This window comes from Chanodichthys erythropterus, chromosome 19 (genome assembly GCF_024489055.1).
Source record: "Chanodichthys erythropterus isolate Z2021 chromosome 19, ASM2448905v1, whole genome shotgun sequence".
Classification (NCBI taxonomy): Eukaryota; Metazoa; Chordata; class Actinopteri; order Cypriniformes; family Xenocyprididae; genus Chanodichthys; species Chanodichthys erythropterus.
The window spans coordinates 24,236,227-24,257,431 of record NC_090239.1 but is presented as its reverse complement, the minus strand read 5'-3'; the positions used below and the strand labels follow the sequence as shown (position 1 = coordinate 24,257,431).

General features: G+C 36.4%; 1 protein-coding gene across 1 annotated transcript; it reads right to left on the bottom strand.

Moving 5' to 3' along the window:
• Positions 1 to 235: 235 nt before the first annotated feature.
• On the bottom strand, positions 236 to 3,652 carry sox9a (SRY-box transcription factor 9a). The gene is made up of 3 exons (XM_067369121.1): positions 2,961 to 3,652; positions 2,581 to 2,831; positions 236 to 2,214 (listed from the first exon to the last, which is right to left on the bottom strand). The coding sequence occupies exons 1-3, from the start codon at positions 3,395 to 3,397 to the stop codon at positions 1,526 to 1,528; spliced, it is 1,377 nt and encodes a 458-aa protein (XP_067225222.1). The 5' UTR covers positions 3,398 to 3,652; the 3' UTR covers positions 236 to 1,525.
• Positions 3,653 to 21,205: the final 17,553 nt, after the last annotated feature.

Genomic DNA, 21,205 nt, shown 5'->3' with positions numbered 1-21,205 from the left:
ACATAGGGAGCCACACAGGAAAACTAAATGCTGTTTTTCTTTCCTCTTTTACACCAACAATATGAGTGTTATAATGTGCTGACTGTAGGACCTCCTGCTGTTTCATCTGTCAGTGCTTACATAAGAAAACTAAAGTTCATCATTACTTAAGAAACTGAAACCAGATTCATGCATTGCACCGGAGAAATGTAAGTGGGCACAGATTTTAGACAATAAACAGTCGTAGGTGTCTATTTTATGTTTTATTCTCACTTTTATTGCAAATATAATACAAAAGATGAGCTTCTTCAAAGGCAGTAAAATGTTAAACTTTTTAAAGACAAAAAATCTTGTTCAGTCTTGTGTAAAAAAGAGATATCAACATCAGTACTGAGACCGCTGACATTGAGCAAAGCACAAAATTGGAAAGGGAAAAATCTATAAGCAAACTAACTAACTAACGAACGAACTACTTAAAAACAAATTAGAGCATCGTAAAACTACTACTCTTCCAGTTTAATCAGCCTTGTTTTAGAAACTGCAACAGCATTTTGTGCATTACACAACTGGTTAGAAATAAGGACAAATAAACATTTAAAATAGAAAAATCTACATACGATAAATAAACATGATGAATACAGAATCGTACCATATTAAGTACCAGCCCTCTGTCTAAATGGCCCGTTGGATTATATGTCACCATATTCAGAGGCGCAAAAATAACAATTCATTTTTTTGTATAAAGTATTAAAGAATAAAATGCACATAATTTCTTTGAAATAAAATTAATACTAATAAATAAATTAAAGGGGTTAAGATGGGATACAAAAGGGGGGGGTACTGTAAAATGACACTGGCACGACTGCAGGCAGCTAATGACAAGCAGAGGTCAAAGGGCACTTCCTGGAGCTGCGACACATGCTGTTAGACATTCTCAGCTGCCGCTGCCACGTAGAAATTCCCGCTAATTCGCTTCCAATATTTGACAGGCACTGATGTAGGGGATAAAGACTGGTAACAAAACGGCTGGAAGGGGACGGTATTTTACAGGAACATAAATAAAGGGTACGAACTCAAACTATAAAATATAAAATGCACCGCATGAGGACAATAAAGGGTGTTATTAGAGGAAAAAAAAAAAGATGGGAGAAAAACAAAGCTGTACTACCAAGAGTGGTTTAGTAAAAAATAGACTTTTCTACAAGAAACACAGAAGGCCGGATCGGCGGAAATACAAAAAGAACATGTTAAGAAAACATACACAGTACATATTAAAGTATCAATAATCAATAAGTCCTCACAGAGGAATCATTTCTCAAAAATGTTTCTTTTCTTGCAATCAAGGCTAAAAAATATATATATATATATTCTAATCACGATTTCAGGCGATTAAAAAGGCACGTTGGGAGCCGCCGTTTCTTTTTTGTTTTGTCAAAGTCCAGCTTTCTTTCCTACATTTTTGTGTGTGTGTGTGTGGGGAAAATTCAAGTGTGTGTTTTAAAGAGAGTGGAATGATGTGTAATGAGTCTTTCCCATCAGTCTCTGCTCAGGGTCTCGACAGCTGTGTGTAGACCGGCTGCTGGTCCCAATGCTGAGGACTGTGGTTGGACTGAGGGATGGAAGGAACCCCTGTAGAGTCAGCGATGGGCGTGTACATGGGCCTCTGGTAGCTGAAGGTGGAGTACAAGCCGGAGCTCTGACCGCCAGCGTGGGTGTAATAGGAGGTGGCGCCGCCCTGGTGGTCAGAGTAGTCGTACTGCGCCCGGGTGATCGACGGGAAGGAAGTGCTGTAGTGCTGTAGGTGCTGGACGTTGAAGGAGCCGTAGCTGACGTGCTGCGGCGAGCCCTGCTGCTCGTTGTAGTGGCTGGGACTGAGCTGCTCGGTCTTGATGTGCGTCGTTCTCGGCTGGTCCGGCTCTCCGGCGCCGAGCGGGGTCAGCTGGCTGCTCTGAGGGCTGCCGTTCTTCCCCATCCAGGCTCCGTAGCCGCCCGCGTAGGGCGCGTTGGGCACGCCGCCGTGCCCGTTGGGCGGCAGGTACTGGTCGAACTCGTTGACGTCGAACGTCTCGATGACGTCGCTGCTGAGCTCGCCGATGTCCACGTCGCGGAAGTCGATGTTGAGCGGACGTCCCGTGCTTTCCTGGAGCGGACGGGCCTCCCGCTTCAGATCCGCTTTGCCTGGCTGCACGTCGGTTTTCGGGGTGGTGGGAGGAGTGGGCGGCCCTTGGGACTGGCCTGTTTGGAAACGGTGGAGGAGGGGAGAGAAAGTTAAGCACAGATGACCAGCGCTGCGTGACAACAACAAAAAGGTAACATAAACTACTTCTCGACCTCATTTGAATTGGATAATCTCATATTGATGAGATTGAAAACACATCTTGCATTACAGTGTGAATTTGAATGTGTTTGAAAGACATGGTCGCATCAAGGAGAAGCAATGAATTATGTATACATATAGTAACTATAGTCTGATTATGAGGATTTTAAAAGTATTCCATTATTGGAATCGGATTGCGTAATCTAGATTACATATAAAAAAAGCACTATATATGACGCAACCGCAAAAAAAAAAAGAGCCAGTAATAAGTTAAATTCGCCCACCTGAGTGCTCGCTGGGCGAGTGAACTTCTCCCATGCTGGACGCGGGCGAGTCGGCTTGCTGGAGGGCTTTGAAGATCGCGTTCGGCGAGATGTGCGTCTGCTCGCTGCCGTCCTCGGACTCGCTCTGCCCGTTCTTCACCGACTTCCTCCGCCGGGGCTGGTACTTGTAGTCGGGGTGATCTTTCTTGTGCTGAACCCTGAGGCGCTCAGCCTCTTCCACGAAGGGACGCTTTTCACCCTCGTTCAGCAATCTGCCCGACAAACCCAAAAGCGCAGAACAATGAGTCATTCCACAGAAATACCGCTACATGCAATTGAGTATACTAACTCGTCTACTTTTCATTTTAAATACTAATATCTGTAATGCATGCTTCATTTACCTCCAAAGTTTGCCCAGAGTTTTGCTGAGCTCGGCGTTGTGGAGGTGCGGGTATTGGTCCGCGAGCTTCCTGCGCGCCGCCTGCGCCCACACCATGAACGCGTTCATCGGTCTCTTCACGTGCGGCTTGTTTTTGCTCGAGCCGTTCACTCTCACCGGCATGGGCACGAGCGTCCAGTCGTAGCCCTTCAGCACCTGAGACACCGCCTCTCGGATGCACACCGGGAACTTGTCGTCTTCGTCCTTCTTGAAGTCGCCGAGCGTCCCGTCCGGAGCCATCAGGCTGTTCTCGGCCGGGCGGGTGTTCTCCGTGTCGGAGCCCGAGGCGGACGGGCAGGGGGAGCCCGCGGAGTCCTCGGACATGCTCGGACTGGGGGCATCAGACAGACACTTCTCTTGCTCATCTGTCATTTTCAGGTAGGGATCGAGTAGATTCATGCGAAGACTGTAGATGGACGATCTCAGAGAATTCGGTTGCAAAAAATCCCTTCCAACTTTTTAATTCCTGCAAATCCAATGTGTTTGCTCGCTTTCAGATGGCAAGCGTTAAGAGTGTTTCTGCTGGTGTCTGCAAAAGCAAAGCGCTCCCTGTGCGCTCCCGTGTAGTATTTCCAAGAGAGGGACGAACTTTGGTTTGTCAGCTGAGCGCGCACGAGCTTTTAAACAGCACGCGCTGTGACGAAAAGGAAAACGATGCCTCCTCTTGCCCACCCCTCTCTCACTCTCAATAATTATCACTCACAATTTAACATTTTCATTTGAGAAATCTGTTTTAACTTAGTTTCAAACAGTGCTGTTTGAGATCCCTCACTGCTGCGCCTCTTGTATAGCAATTGTGGAAACGCTCCATCGCGCGCCCTAAAACTTTTTATTCCCCGGGCCGTACAAAGTAGTACCACGAAAGATTTCAAGCGAATGCAAACAATCATACGGGCTTAATATTCAAAACACGAGCTTTAATTCGTTTATTTAGTGACTAATTTAGGAAAGCTTGGCTCAAGGAAGTGACTCAGCAAAGTTAAAGCTTTCCACGCGCACTAATTCCTGCTTTTAGACAGGGTTAGAGGAGTTGCAATATCCTTGTATCTATTCATCAAGTCGGGCAGTCCAGAGATGGTGTCGGTAGTGATTCTCCTGTTTTCATAACACTGACCGATAGGGGGAGACAGAGTTCTGTGCTCAGTTCACTACAGTCCACTAGTTCTGTTCAGACTTTGTCTGTGTATATTAATAATGCAAATATTGGCCATGAATTATTGACAGCCTGTATTTACTGTAACATAGCATTTATATAGGGGAGAGTTTGTAACACATGTTGTTTAGACATATAACTTTTATTTAGTTTTATTTTTTTAAGAACACAGTTTCAAACTTTTACATTAGAATAGCGTCCTCATGTTTGTATGCTTCAAAACAAAATACCTGACTTTCATTACACCAAACCTTATTTAGTTTATATTTTTATTTATTTCATGCATGAATATATTGTGATAATCAAATTTACTTTAGGACCACCTCATCCTCATTTCATCTTAAAACTCTAAATAAACACACACACACACACACACGATACACACACACACACACACACGATACACACACACATGATACACACACACACACACACACACACACACACACACACACACACACACACACACACACACACACACACACACACACACACACACATATATGTATGTTTTATAATGCATTTTTATTTTCTTACGTACATTATTTATACATGGGTCAATGACGTGACCGGTCATTTTTTTTGTCCAAAGACCTTAATAATAATAATAAAAAACAAAGATATGAGATGCAAAGTATGTAAGGTAGTACAATTATTGAATCCAAAAGGTTTATTTATATTTTGCTACATATAAAGGTATTTTAAAGGTTTTGAAGTGTCAAAAGGCAAATACAGCCATTTCATTTGTGATTAAAATATCTTAAAATGTAATAAATGTATATATATTTTTATTCTGGCATGATTTTATAACATCATATATCAACATAGTGCAAAATGGTAGTACATTTATGTATAGAAGTCGTTGCTTTGTTATGAGAAAGAATGAATGAATTTTATTGATGTCATTCAGAGTAACCAATATAAAGGGACTATTTTGGATCAAGTCATGTGGTCAATATCATGTGACATCATTCAGACACCTGCAAAGGAGCGCATGATTGTGTGGCAAATCAAATAACTCTCTTTTAACTATTCAAAAAAATTCATGTTTTCTCTTGTTCATACGCATGTCCCGAAACATCAGGTCATTCGGTGCAACTGCTATAAAACATGGAAAATGTTGTAATATTTTAAAATCTTGTACTAAATATAAAATGTTTGATTGTCCTTTTAGATATCAGCCTGTTAGAATTGTTTGAAAATATCGTAATTCGGTATAACCAAAAGTGTGATTTGGTAAAACTGAAATTTTGGTTAAACCGAATGACTTTTTGGTGACAAATTCTGTCCATCTTGTAAAAAAGCAGTGTTAAATTGATTATAAAACCCACATAATCTCATTGTTAACGCTTAATAAAACTTCAAAGTTAATAATGCACCATTATGTTTTTTTTTACACTTTTAAAAACCTTATTCATCAATGACTCACATATATGGTGGTGCTCATGTATTTCTCCCTGGAAACTCGTTTCTGATTGGTTAAAACTGATGTATTTAGAGGTTCAGCATGCAAACTTTAGGTTGCATATGCTTGCGTGAGCCAGAAAAAGATCACAATAAAGGTCTTAAAAGCAACTGATTGTTTTGTAGTATGCATGAAGATCTCTCATTCTCTCCGGCTTCTGGATGTTGTAAAGCTGTTTGTTTGCGTTATGTCAAGCTCTCGCGATGCACAGCCAGTCAGTAATCCTATCTGCCCCGCAGTTTAATTAAGGCTCAGCTTCCACATACAGAACGTGAACTGTGAGCGTTTTGATTCCTCCTCGCTCCGACACACAGCGTTTATTTTCACTGCATGTGTTTATTTAAATTATTCACTTCAAGCATAAACATAACAGAACTTTTAGGACCTTCGTCAATAGCACGTTCCCTCTTCTGTTAGCAGCACGCCGCTAATAGGAAGGAGAGGCTTCGTTTATTTATTGTAATGCAGACTTAAGCCAGTGCAGGAGTGAATGACAGCTTTTCAACTTTGCATCCCCTTATCAACCTATCTTTTAACAACTGCTTTTTTTTTTTTTTTGTGAGCTTGAATTGCATTAAACTCCTCTTAGCTGCTGGCAGTGACGATAATGTTGCCTCTGATACAGCCAATTAGATAAGTGCTACCACATTTGCACATTAACATCAAGTTCTCCTTTAAAAGTTTCACTAAGAACTGGTTTATAAAGGTGTTCGAGTAATAAAATGTTATAGGAGTGCAACTCGCATTCTGATTAACTTATACCACCTGTTAAGCAGAACTCACATCTGAGTCACAAATACGCGATTGCAGTCAAATGAGACGGTGATTTCACATGAGATACACCTACACCACATCCTGTCAAAAACTAAAATGTTTCAGCAACAGATGGCAAAAGCTGTGCATTGTTTATGTGAATTTGATCTGTTTTGTCTTATATTCATGTCTTTCCTGCACATTGTAAAGCCTCTGTTACATTAAAGCAATGACCGTGAACAGGGCTGAGTTTCCTACAAAAGGCCTTGGGAAACTTCTCATCTTTTTTTGGAGTGATGGTGTGAAGATTTTGTGCAAACGTTGGAGGTAAACTGGCAAATCATGTTTGCCATTGCTTACGCTGTCTCTGAAGTGTTTAAGGAGCATTCTCGTTCTCTCCGTGCTTTTGGCACCAAAACGTACCGCGGCTAATTAGACTTTAAGAACAAACTGGCTTATGTCGTCTGTGAAGTCATGCACTAGTTTGGTAAACGTGACTTTATCTCGTATTTCTTCAAGAATGTAGAAATCCAAAAGACCTTCCTGTCGCTGCCATCTTGACCCCAGTGTGACAGATAAGACCACTAGAAGGATAGAAACTTCTGAAAGCCTAAACATGGCTGTGCATCTTGTTATCATGTATGGGAGCCTACATGGAAAAGTTATATAAAGTCACACTGTGAGAAATACATTTGCAGTTGTGAGACATAGTTACTGAACCCCTGGAAAAATAAAAAGTCAATGGTTTTGCGTTCTCTCGTAATGTTGTGAGTTCCCCTGAAGTTTTTTTGTGTTCGCCCGCAAAAGCGCTTCGAAAAGCAAAGTTTCTCAGGGAACGCAAACATTTTTTTCTTCAGCATGTCCATTTAGGGGTTGTGTGCACAGTCATTATTGACGGAGATAAAATTGTAATTGTAAGATGTAATGTGAAACATAAATTCACATTTTATGATATCAAATCAAAATTTCAAGAAATAGCCATAATTGTGAGATATTTGGTAGGTCACATTGTGAGGAATAGTCGTAATTGTGAGAAATACTGTAAAGTCACACTGTGAGATAAAAGTTTAAAGAAATTGCGAGTTTATATCTCACAATTCTGACTTTTTTTATCGCAATTCTGACTTTTTTCTCGCAATTCTGACATTTTTTTCTTAGAATTGCAAGTTTATATCCTACAATTCTGACTTTTTTTATCGCAATTCTGACTTTTTTCTCGCAATTCTGACATTTTTTTCTTAGAATTGCAAGTTTATATCCTACAATTCTGACTTTTTTTATCGCAATTCTGACTTTTTTCTCGCAATTCTGACATTTTTTCTCACAATTCTGACTTTTTTTCTCACAATTCTGAAATTTTTTTCTTAGAATTGCAAGTTTATATCCTACAATTCTGACTTTTTTTATCGCAATTCTGACTTTTTTCTCGCAATTCTGACATTTTTTTCTTAGAATTGCAAGTTTATATCCTACAATTCTGACTCTTTTTCTCACAATTCTGACTTTTTTCTCTCAATTCTGACTTTTTTTCTCACAATTCTGACTTTTTTCTCTCAATTCTGACTTTTTTTCTCGCAATTCTGAAATTTTTTTCTTAGAATTGCAAGTTTATATCCTACAATTCTGACTTTTTTTATCGCAATTCTGACTTTTTTCTCTCAATTCTGACTTTTTTTCTCGCAATTCTGAAATTTTTTTCTTAGAATTGCAAGTTTATATCCTACAATTCTGACTTTTTTTATCGCAATTCTGACTTTTTTCTCGCAATTCTGACATTTTTTTCTTAGAATTGCAAGTTTATATCCTACAATTCTGACTCTTTTTCTCACAATTCTGACTTTTTTCTCTCAATTCTGACTTTTTTTCTCACAATTCTGACTTTTTTCTCTCAATTCTGACTTTTTTTCTCACAATTCTGACATTTTTTTCTTAGAATTACAAGTTAAATCCTACAATTCTGAATTTTTTTTCTCTCAATTCTGACTTTTTTCTCTCAATTCTGACATTTTTTTCTTAGAATTACAAGCTTATATCTCACAATTCTGACTTTTTTCTTGCACTTCTGACTTTTTTCTCACAATTCTGACTTTTTTCTTGCACTTCTGACTTTTTTCTCTCAATTCTGACTTTTTTTCTCGCAATTCTGACTTTATATATTACAATTCTGACTTTTTTTTCTCAATTCTGACTTTTTTTCTCGCAATTCTGACTTTTTCTCATAATTCTGACTTTTTTTCTCGCAATTCTGACTTTTTTCTTGCAATTCTGACTTTTTTCTCTCAATTCTGACATTTTTTCTCAGAAATGTGAGTTTATATCTCACAATTCTGATTTTTTTCTTTCAATTCTGACTTTTTTTCTCGCAATTCTGACTTTTTTCTCATAATTCTTTTTTCTCACATTTCTGACTTTTTTCTCACATTTCTGACTTTTTTCTCACAATTCTGATTTTTTTCTCACATTTCTGACTTTTTTCTCATAATTCTGACTTTTTTCTCGCAATTCTGACTTTTTTTCTCACAATTCTCACTTTTTTCTCGCAATTCTCACTTTTTTTCTTGCAATTCTCACTTTTTTTTCTCAATTCTGACTTTTTTTCTCGCAATTCTGACTTTTTCTCATAATTCTGACTTTTTTTCTCGCAATTCTGACTTTTTTCTTGCAATTCTGACTTTTTTCTCTCAATTCTGACATTTTTTCTCAGAAATGTGAGTTTATATCTCACAATTCTGATTTTTTTCTTTCAATTCTGACTTTTTTTCTCGCAATTCTGACTTTTTTCTCATAATTCTTTTTTCTCACATTTCTGACTTTTTTCTCACATTTCTGACTTTTTTCTCACAATTCTGATTTTTTTCTCACATTTCGGACTTTTTTCTCATAATTCTGACTTTTTTCTCGCAATTCTGACTTTTTTTCTCACAATTCTCACTTTTTTCTCGCAATTCTCACTTTTTTTCTTGCAATTCTCACTTTTTTTCTCTCAATTCTGACATTTTTTCCCAGAAATTAGAGTTTATATCTCACAATTCTGACTTTGTTCTCATAATTATGACTTTTTTCTCACAATTCTGACTTTTTTCTTGCAATTGTGAGTTTATATCTCACAATTCAGACTTTATAACTATATAGCTTATATAACTATAAGAAAAAAAAGTCAGAATTGTCAGATAAAAAGTCACAATTACCCTTTTTATTTTTTATTCAGTGGTTGAAACACATTTAAAGTCACATTGTGATATAGGCTATATAAATAATACAAGAAATAAAGTCACAATCATGTGACAAACACTCTTAAAAATAAAGTTTTTTTATTGCCACTTTATTGGAACATCCATGGAATCTTTCCAATCCACAAAAGGTACTTTATAGTAGAAGAAGATTATTTGGATTATTAAAATGTTCTTTAAAATAAGAAAAACATATTATTTATTTATTTATTTATTTTTTTTATGCACTGTTTAATGTTTAATCTTCTATGTAAAATCTTGTCTGTCTTCACTACAAAAACCCCTCTTTATTTTTCAGAGTAAAGTTGCAGTTGCACCTTTTTATTTCTTTGTATCCTGACACAGAAAGGACGTCCATGAATGTCAGGGTTGTGTTGAGGTCAGAGGTTCTTCCAGGCACTCAGTCGTTATCTGTGATTTACGACAAACTAACTAGTTTGAGCAGATCAGAGGCTGTTTGTTAACATGCGTCATCCTGCTTTAAGTAAAGTCTGAATGGGTTTAGTCTGATCCAGATGTTTGTGAAGTGTTACTGTTACTTTCCCCTCCTTGTTCAGTATATCGGTGCATTAAAATTGAGCTCGATTCCACAGCTGAAAGTAATGAGATCATTTTCAGCCGCTGATTAAAAATGCACAGCACCTCAGCAGTAGGCAGGGAAAGCGGACACACCGAGCCGAACAGGCGCAAAGCCACGGGAATCCGCACACGCTCCAAAGATACAGCTGGTGCAAACACTGGCTCTTAAAAATAACAATGTGCTTTTGCGCCAAGCTAAATGTGCTAATGACAGATCCACACCTTTAAGGACTCTTTTGGGCTTTTAAGGGGGTGGCGGTGGCTGGCTTGAGGCTTAAGAAATTGGTTTGTCAGCGGGAGGGCCGAGCCAGTGGAAACGCAGACGTTAGCCGTGCCCGTGATTTTCACAGTTCGAGAATTCTCTGATGCAGCGAAACGCTAGTCGGTCTGGATCCTGGTCCAGTCATAGCACAGCACATTTTTAATTGAATTGTGCCTCACAGACAGAGGTGCTGGGCATATAGTCGGATTTCATTTCAGACAGCTGGAGGACTGATAGTACAGTATATATAATATATTGTTATTGTCTGCATCATGTTTAGTGTTTTGACACTTTTCTACCATCATTAAAAATCACTTTGACACCAGCTGGTTGCAAAAAGGCATTGGTTTCTGAGACCTTATTGTAAAGTGTTAGCTATGCATTTTTAAATTCAGACTTTAATTCCTGTCACTTTAAAATATTTATTTGTGTATATACGTCTTGATAAGTATCACACATATACTGTTTCCTCTGCATGCTTTAAAATGAATGCCTGCACATGTCTGTATACCAGACTGAATCAGCTCCTTTTGTTGTGTCTGTTTCAGGATCTGACCTGACCGGTTCATCAGTTTCTGGCTCTGATGACATTCATTCAGACACGCTCAAGTGTCACCTGTGAAACCGCAGACTAAATATAGCTGCTCATGTCACAGCGGCATGGGTTAAGCAGGTTAATTCTTAACCGTTTCCTGTCCCAGTAACGTGTATCTGCGGGATGACACTGCATGTGTTTTAATGATCAGACCCAGACTAGAATTTCTGTGCATGTTTTAGTGGGAAATATGCAGAATTGTGGAAACAACTCACACTTATTATTGGCAGTGCAAAACTAGAATTTACAGTAACACTTTAGTATAGGGAAACCATATAAACCATATAAACTATTAACTACGGCTTTTCCCTCAATAATAATAATAATAATAATAATTCCCTAATTTACTGCTTATTAATAATTAGTAATGTAGCTGTTAAGTTTAGGTATTGGGTAGGTTTAAGAATGTAGAATAAGGTCATGTAAAATAAGGCATTAATATGTGCTTAATAAGTACTAATAAACAGCCAATATTCAAGTAATATGCATGCCATAAAAACCCTAAAATAAAGTGTTACGAAATGTACATATGTAAAAAAATAGATAAAAATACTGGGTTCAAGTTGCTTATTAACATGCATATTACTAGGATATTGGCTGTTTATTAGTACTTATTAAGCACATATTAATATGCATGACCTATACCTAAACTTAACAACTACCTTTCTAACTATTATTAATAAGCTGTAATTTGAGTTTATTGAGGGAAAATATATAGTTAATAGTGAGAATTGGACCCTAAACTAAAGTGTGACCAAATATTGATTTTAAGATTAATTGCATTATTTTCCTGTATGCAAATGCACATTTTATCTGCAAAACACCCCATGGCTGATTTTTTGCTGTTCCTTGTATAATTTAAAGCTGAGTGAGAATGAAATCAATCAAATCAAAATCTGTAGAGCCCAGTGAAATCCTCAATATTTTTCCCAAATTCCATTTTATTTTTTATTTTATTCCATTTTACTTTTTTTTTTCTATTTTAGTTTTCAGTTTTTAATGGCTTAATAAAATTTGATTCAAAATGTTTGTCTAATGAATTTATTTTCATTAAACTTTTACAATTTAATAATTTACTTAAAAATTTGACAATAAGGGGAGCCTTTGAAACCTGTTTTAATTTTTCCAAATTCTGTGTTGCCTGTTTTCATTTTTTTCTGGATTCTGTGATTTATGATTTTTTAGTAGAAATATATCATCAAAATGCTGCTAGTCAAATGAGTATTCAATCAACTCAGTCAACTGTAATCATGAAATAAAGTGCTGCACAACAGAGGTTTAGTATATAAATTAAAACATAGATGAAAACATTTCTTCTGCAGTTTAATATTCACAAACACTAGTCCATGTTGTGATTTGATTAATTGTACAGCCCTACCTTTGATATATTCATCCAAAATGTATGCAGTTTCATGACATTTTGCATTATAGTTATGGGTGTAATGGTATACAAACCATTTGGTATAGGTTCGTTACAACGAGAAAACTAAACAAAAAATTGCTTCTTCTGAAAAATGCTCAGCTAATGCTGTAACTATATACAGGAAACATTTTCTTGCACATTACTGTAATATTAAAGGTTACAATTAACAACAGAGCCAAAACTATTAAATTCAGTTGCTATTTGTTTGGATGTAATAAACACACACACACACACACACACACACACACACACACACACACACACACACACACACACACACACACACACACACACACACACACACACACACACACACACACACACACACACACACACACACACACACACACACACACACACACACACACACACACACACACACACACACACAAAAGCACTTAAGGCAGGTTTTGCATTAACTTCTAAATCTAATATATATACAGCTATGGAAATAATTAAGAGACCATTCCAAGTCCAGAAATCAATGTTAAGTGGTCTCTTAATTTTTTTCCATAGCTGTATATATATATATATAACCACTAAGATTTTTAATGTTTTTAAAAGAAGTTTCGTCTGCTCACCAAGGCTACATTTATTTAATTGAAAATACAGTTAAAACAGTAATATTGTGAAATATTATTACAATTTAAAATAACTGTTTTCTATTTAAATATATTTCACAAAGTAATTTATTCCTGTGATCAAAGCTGAATTTTCAGCATCATTACTCCAGTCTTCAGTGTCACATGATCCTTCAGAAATCATTCTAATATGATGATCTGCTGCTCAAGAAACATTTAATGTGTACAATTGTACAAAAAAAATTGTGTACAATATTTTTTTTTCAGGACTATTTGATGAATAGAAAGTTCAAAAGAACAGTGTTTATCTGAAATCTAATCTTTTGTAACATTATAAATGTCTTTACTGCCACTTTTGATTGATTTAATGCATCCTTGCTGAATAAAAGTATTCATTTCTTTAATTTCTTTTCAAAAAAATAAAAATAAAAATTCTTACTGACCCCAAACTTTTGAACGGTAGTGTATAATGCTACAGAAGCTTTGTATTTCAGATAAATGCTGTTCTTTTGAACTTTCTATTCATCAAGGAATCCTGAAAAAAAAAAAAGTACACAACTGTTTTCAACATTGAAAATAATCATAAATGTTTCTTGAGCAGCAAATCAGCATATTAGAATGATTTCTGAAGGATCATGTGACACTGAAGACTGGAGTAACGATGCTGAAAATTCAGCTTTGATCACAAGAATAAATTACTTTGTCAAATATATTCAAATAGTAGACAGTTATTTTAAATTGTAATAATATTTCACAATATTGCTGATTTTTACTGTATTTTTAATTAAATAAATGTAGCCTTGGTGAGCAGACGAACCTTCTTTTAAAAACATTAAACATCTTAGTGGTTCCAAACTTTTGGACTGTGCTGTATATAAATTAAATAATTAAATCATTACTAAAACGTACAGTAGCCTAAATATTATAATTATATAAGCTAATATAGTGCATATATTTAGTGAAATGCTTCATTTCTCTAGTGAACTAACATGCTGTGGACACTTGCCTGAGGTAAATGTAATGCTACGTGAGATATTATTCTCAAGCTGTTTTATTGATGTCTTTCCATGGTTGAAACACAGGGTGCTTCTCAATTCTTATTTGTGCATCCTCATTTCCTTTCCTTGCTTCCTTTCCTCGCGTCTTAGCTCCACCCCTTCAGGATGCGAGGGAAGGACACAAGGAAAAGATGCGAGGACGGAGGAATTGAATCAAGTGAAATGATCTATCCTCGCTTCAAAGCATCATCAGCTGCGCTCCACATGTTGTTAAAGTTTGGTTATTTAAAAACATATATATAATATATTAATAAAACATGATGCCCCATAGAAATATGTGAGATGTAAAGAGTATTTAAACTGCTAAATTAAACCACACATTCATGAAGCTTCCTCACTCCTCATTCCTCGCCTCCTCCTGAGATGTCCTTCAAGATGTCTGAGCTTGATCGGTTTCCGGGTCATAGGATAGAGGACGGAGGAGCGAGGAAACGAGGAGGGATATTGAGAAGCACCCACGGTTGAGCTTTTCTAGATCATCTGTTCTTCTTCTTCTGTGCTTTTTCCTGTTTAGGCGGTTAGCAAACAGCATTGCATTTCTGTGTGCGCCCCTTTCTGGATTGGAGTGTGAATCGCCTATGACTGTATGCACTGAAGAATACACATAGAGTAAATTCCGTTTTTATGAATGGATCTTTTTGCATCGGGAATCATAAGAATCAGAATGTGGCTTTTTGTATAGACACCTAGCCATGTGCCCAGCTCCTTTCAGTCTGTTGTATCTTTCTCTCACTCTGAGTCCCTCTCGTTGACCCTCCCTCTCCACCCTGCAGGCCTAAATGAAAGGGCCTATTCTTTTTGCAGAGTCAGTTTGATTCCTGGGCATGCCAACGTAATGAAGGAGTGATGAGATCCAATGACTCTGCCCAACTCACTCTAATTCCTGCCCCCAGCTCTTTCCACCTCAGACACACAGGTAACTATATGCACAACCCTAACGGCGAGAAATTTAGCTGAAAAATGATGGCAGCGGGAATGACTGCATAGATAAACACTCGCTGGCAAAAAAATTTACTTTTCAGACCGCAACTAACCGTCCTCCATCAGTAATATCCAAACTCGACCACAACTGCATGCTCAAAATAACAGCTTATTTCTTTTACTTTTCTTATTTGACATAGTAGAGATGCTTGTGCGCTAATGTTACATCCTCATTAGTGTTTTTGAAGATGTTTTGGGGGTTTAAAGTGTTGTGTGTTAACTGATGGAAGCACTGTAAATCAGAAGAGGTCAGTCGAAATGTAGGATGAAGTAGCGTCGCATTCACTTAGACACACATGCACACGTGTCCGGTTCAGGCCTGGGAAATTGAACTGACACAGCAAGACAGGAACCTTCTAGAAACAGAAACTGCCACTTTAGACGCCATAAATGCGCACGTAGACATGCATGCATAATGATATGGGTATCTGCACGAGTGTTTCATGAGATTGCAGCAACCCTGTGGACTCTCCTCGCTGCTGGTGGATTCTAATATTACACTCGGAGGAAATTGTCGAGCTTTATTTCCTGAAATCTCTTCCATCAGGATGCACGAGTGTGACTCAAATTGAAGGGAGAGGGAGAGAGGAAAAATGTAGGAGAGGTTTGAAGTGAGAATAGGGAAAAAAAAAACAATGCTACTGTGAAATACTGAGGAGTGTAACACTATCTTTATGTGTTTCAGATTAGGGCTCTAAATACCAGGATATCTCTATCCCTCCCTCTCACTTTCCTCACTCATGTCACTTTCTCAAGGCTTCTTTCTAACAGGATTATGATCCTTTGGAAACAGCGCATTTGTTGGAGCTCACAATTCCATAACTTCAGGAGTTGATATGTAAGAAGTTAAATATTAAAATGAAAATGTTGCATTCTCAAGCATGTTAATTTTTTTATACAGGAGTATGTAATTAGATAGATAGATAGATAGATAGATAGATAGATAGATAGATAGATAGATAGATAGATAGATAGATAGATAGATAGATAGATAGATAGATAGATAGATAGATAGATAGATAGATAGATAGATAGATAGATAGATAGATAGATAGATAGATAGTGTGAACCATCTTCAGTCACTTTAAATAAAATAAAAAATAAGGTCAGATTTTTTGTATATATATATATATATATATATATATATATATATATATATATATATATATATATATATATTATATGTGTGTGTGTGTGTGTGTGTGTGTGTGTATGTATGTCTATTAGTGTTAACTAATAACTAATAAACGTTTATTTACATAATATATGCATGTGTACTGCATATATTTATTATGTATATATAAAAATACATATATATTTATATTTATGTATAATTTATATTCATTATAAATATATATTTTTTACATATAAAAATAATTTCTTCTTGTGAAAATATATATGTGTGTATTTATATATACAGTATACACGCATATTTTATGTAAACAAACTTATTTTGGACGTGATTATCGTTTGAAAACACTAATATACAGTACATAAATAAATATATATATATAAGTTAAAAGTGAAATATCCTATATAAAAAATTTATAATATATATATTTATTGATATATTTTAAAAAAGCAAATTAAGTGAACAATATATATATATATATATATATATATATATATATATATATATATATATATATATATATATATATATATATATATATATATATATATATATAAATCAGATCATAAATTTTATTAATTTTTCATATTTGCAATTTAAGACAAAAAAAATGGCACATATAAAATCATTTCAATACATATTGACAATAAAAGTATCATTTGTTTGACTGAAGTCAGCTGCACCATTAGTGGCCGTTGGCTGACTGAAGCTCATTGTTTGCATCATGTCTGTTCATGCATGATTGCTCATACTTATTACCCAAATCCAAAAATGTTTTGTCTGTTTGGACGAGCCCACATGCGTGCATGCATATGTGCGCATAGTATTTATATGCATGTGTGTGTGTGTGTGTGTGTAACGTCTCACCGCCCTAATCCCCGGCCCTTGGCGCTGCATTGTACCGCATATTAGACTTGTCATGCAACTAAGTTTGAATTTCTAATAAAAAAATCCAGAGTCTGAGCTTTTCAAAACAAAACCTTTTAGCAAGCGCTCCGGTATCACCTGACAGGGCAAATAAACACAGATGAATGTCACTCTATTCCCGAACAGAACTGATGCTGTTTCCAACCCAAAACACCGGGCCGCTTTCGCCTGATCGGCCTGCACTCTAACATGAATGTTAAATAACTCACTGCCCTTCCAAGAATCCCCCTGCTTCATGTCTCAGTGCCCAGAAGTGTATATCACAAACAGCTCACATCAAAGCCCTCGACACGGACTCCTTTATTGCTAATAATTGATGTTTGCTTGAATTAACACTTTTTAATAAACCCATTTCTGACTGTACACTCAAGCTAATGTTCATGGTAAATATTAGCAGAGGGTCGTTGACGTCTGCCGACCTAATATGGGGTTTAGCGGACTTAGACTTCCTTTCCTTTCCATAATACAGAACTGTACAAGGCCTCCTTACACAGGACGGCAGGGTTAACAAGTGCTGACTAGTGCTGTGAGTCTAGTGACGGGATAGATGTGACTCCGCTGTAGACCTTTGATGGGTAACAGTCCGCAAACAGAAACGAACAAGAAAATAAACATGTTTTGATGTGGTTCCTGTAAACTTAAATCTGTAAGCTTAATTCTCATGATTATGCAAAGTTTATCAAATGCACTTTTAAGGTTCGAAGCACACTACAATGCACAATTAAGTGCACTTCTTATTTTTTCTTTTTTTTTACAAGGGTTTGCAATTGAGATAAATGATAATGCTAACTGTATTGTGGACCGTCTTGGCGCTCAACGATGCAAATGAGGATTTCAGCACAAGAACATCTCGAATATGCTGAACCTGAATGGTAATCATTACTCCAGCTGATGGGAAATCAATGCCAATGGAGGATGTAACGTGCTAACATGTTCTTTTCTTTCCTGCCTCCTCTCTCACTCATGTTCGTCCCTCCCTCTCTGTTCGTGATCTGTCGGCCTTCTCTTTGTGTTCAGACGGAGGGCAGGTTCTGTGTGCTTCTCATGAGTGCCAGCCGATCTTATCGCTCTTTCAAAACAGTCTCTTTCCCAGTCCTAGCATATTTTACACTCTCACGGCACGCAGGACCAGGTATAGCATTCGACTGGAAGTTTTATTCAATAAACTATCCCATGTTTTACTTTATAAACTGCATGTTTGCATATACTTATCCGTGCACAATGGGATCCAAGAGTTTGGAAAAATGGGATTTAAAATAAGCAAAGCTTTAGGATTTTTAAAAATGCAACAAAAACTGCTGGGTTAAAAGGTTGAAAGGTTGAAAATGGACAAACCCAGTGGTTGGGTTAAATGTTTGCTGGGTAGTTTTATTTAACCCTGACAGCAACATAGTGCGGGGCCAGATCCGGCCCACATCTGGTCTGCGTGTAAAACACATGTACCAGATGTGGGCCGGATCTGGGCCATACTATGTTGCTGTCAGGGAACGCAACTATTGTTTAAAAATAGGGATGTGCAAGCGATTAATCGTTTGCAAAATAAAAGTCTGTGTTTACGTAATATATGTGTGTGTTCTGTGTATAATAATTATGTATATATAAATACACACACATACATGTATATATATATATATATATATATATATATATATATATATATATATATATATATATATATATATATGCATGTTTAAATATATATATATATATATATATATATATATATATATATATATATATTTTATATTACATATAAATCTAAAAATTTAAAAAAAAAAATCTTAAATATATACATGTATGTGTCTGTATTTATATATACATAATTATTATACACAGAACACACACATATATTACGTAAACACAGACTTTTATTTTGCAAATGATTAATCGTTGCACATCCCTATATAAAAATTACTGTATTGCTTGCTTAAAATGAACCCAAAATATGTTGGAAATTGACATTTATTAATATGTTTAATAAATAAACATTTAACCCAACTGCTGGGTTAAAACAACCCAATGTCAATTTTCAACCTAGCATTTGCCACTCCAAACAATTTTGGGTTCATTTTAAGCCAATCGTGTAGTAAATTTTAAACAATATTTGGGTTAAATAAAACTACCTAGCACATTGGGTCAAACATTTTTTTTTTTTTTTTTTATAAAGCTGGATTTATCCATTTTCAACCCAACTTGGGTTGTTTTCCAGCATTTTTTAGAGTGTGCTGATGATAATATAATTTGCATTAAATCAGAAACAAAAGACGTTTAGACCTCATTATGTGTAGGATATGCACATATTTTATATATGTTTTTATTGTGTCTAACATTTATTATGATTATTTCAAGCAGGAAACTATGAAGTTCATAATTTAATCTTGTGTTTTATTATTATTATTTTTTTTTATTTTATTTTAACATTAAGTGCTCATTTAAAGTGTGTTTGTTCTGCCTTCCATAAAATGTTGTTTTTTTGGTAGGTTTATGACTGACCATATTGCTCCCATTTTACAGTGACATTTTCGTCTGCAGTGAGAAATGAGGGAATTTGTGTTTCTGTCCCAAGCGTGTTCCCGAGAAACCACACGCACTCGTTTCTAATGGGAGTCTTCCTGGCTAGTGCCAGCTCATGAACATGGAAACGTGGTTGCCCTCGTCAATCCAAAACCTACAATGCATCTCTCTCAAAGCAGACTGAGCCAGAGGAAAGCGCCGCGTCCAATACGCTCTCCTCGGCAAGTGCCATGTTTGTTTTATTTCATGATTTTATTTTCCTAGCCTAACTCCCCCTGCTTTTCGGACTATTGAATGCTGAGGCGTAAGTGTTTATCTTGAAAGTTTTTGCAAAACGTCTCGCAAAATGAAAATAAAGGTAATGTCACACTGATAATATTTGGAGTGGCAAGTGGGTTGTTTTCCTTTTATTAAATGCTGATTAATATTCAGTGGTAGAAAGGTTAATACTGGCCTTTATTCCCCTGTATCCTGCAGAAAGCTTGCTTTTCTGGGTCTGGGGGCCGAAACAGCCAATGCACGGATGTCTGGTTTAAATTACTGAATAAGCTCAATTTCATTCACATTTTTGCACTTCGTTTTTTTTTTTTCTTCTCTTTTTTCAGGGTAGTTGTAATTGTCAAAATTAGGTGTCTTTCACAGGCTGGGAAAACCTTAAACGGAGAAAAAGAGGCCTCATTACTTTAGTCAGATTTCCTTTGGGAAGAACTGTTCAATTAGCAGGGAAACCGAAGTATAGATTGTGATACGCACACTTTCACAGTCTCAGACCTTCCACAACATATTGGAAAACACGTTGTTGTTACACGATGATTAAGACTGCGATGATTAGACTGAAATTAAGGCAACCCCTTTGATTCACATGCATTTATACGGTGGTGTCTGTGGGCTTGCCAGGTTGGCCTCCACTCCTCCCACAATGAATCATACAGACCGATTTGCAGAGCAGTGAGTGGGTGGAGTTGCCAGTTCAGAGTCTTTTTCAATTTTAAAACTGTGATCAACCATGTTAACCATCTCCACATTGCAGCTAATGCCACTCCAAAACGCAACACTACACACGGCCTCCATATTTGGCTGGTGTAGTCGAACTCCACTCGTTTTCTCCAAAGGGAAATTGATTTTTAAGGATAACTTACAAAAGACAGACCAATTAGTTTTTTAAAGGGTTAGTTCACCCAAAAATTAAAATTCTGTCATTAATCACTCATCCTCACGTCATTCCAGACCCATTTGTTCATCTTCAGAACACAAACTAAGATATTTTTGATGAAATCCAACAGCTTTCAGTCCCTTCATTGGAAGCAATGCAATTTACATATTCAAGGTCCAGAACGATAGTAAAAACATCATTAAAGTAATCATGTGGAACCTCAATTTTATGAAGTAATGCTAGTGCTTCGTTTGCAAAATAATATTCGTTCATGGAACGTCTTCCGGTCTTGAGTCAACACAACACGCATGTGTCACAATATGTATTGTGTATAGTTCATGCAAAATGAATATTATTGTGTGAGAAAAAATTCAATTTTATAGAGTTTTAGTGTCAGTACT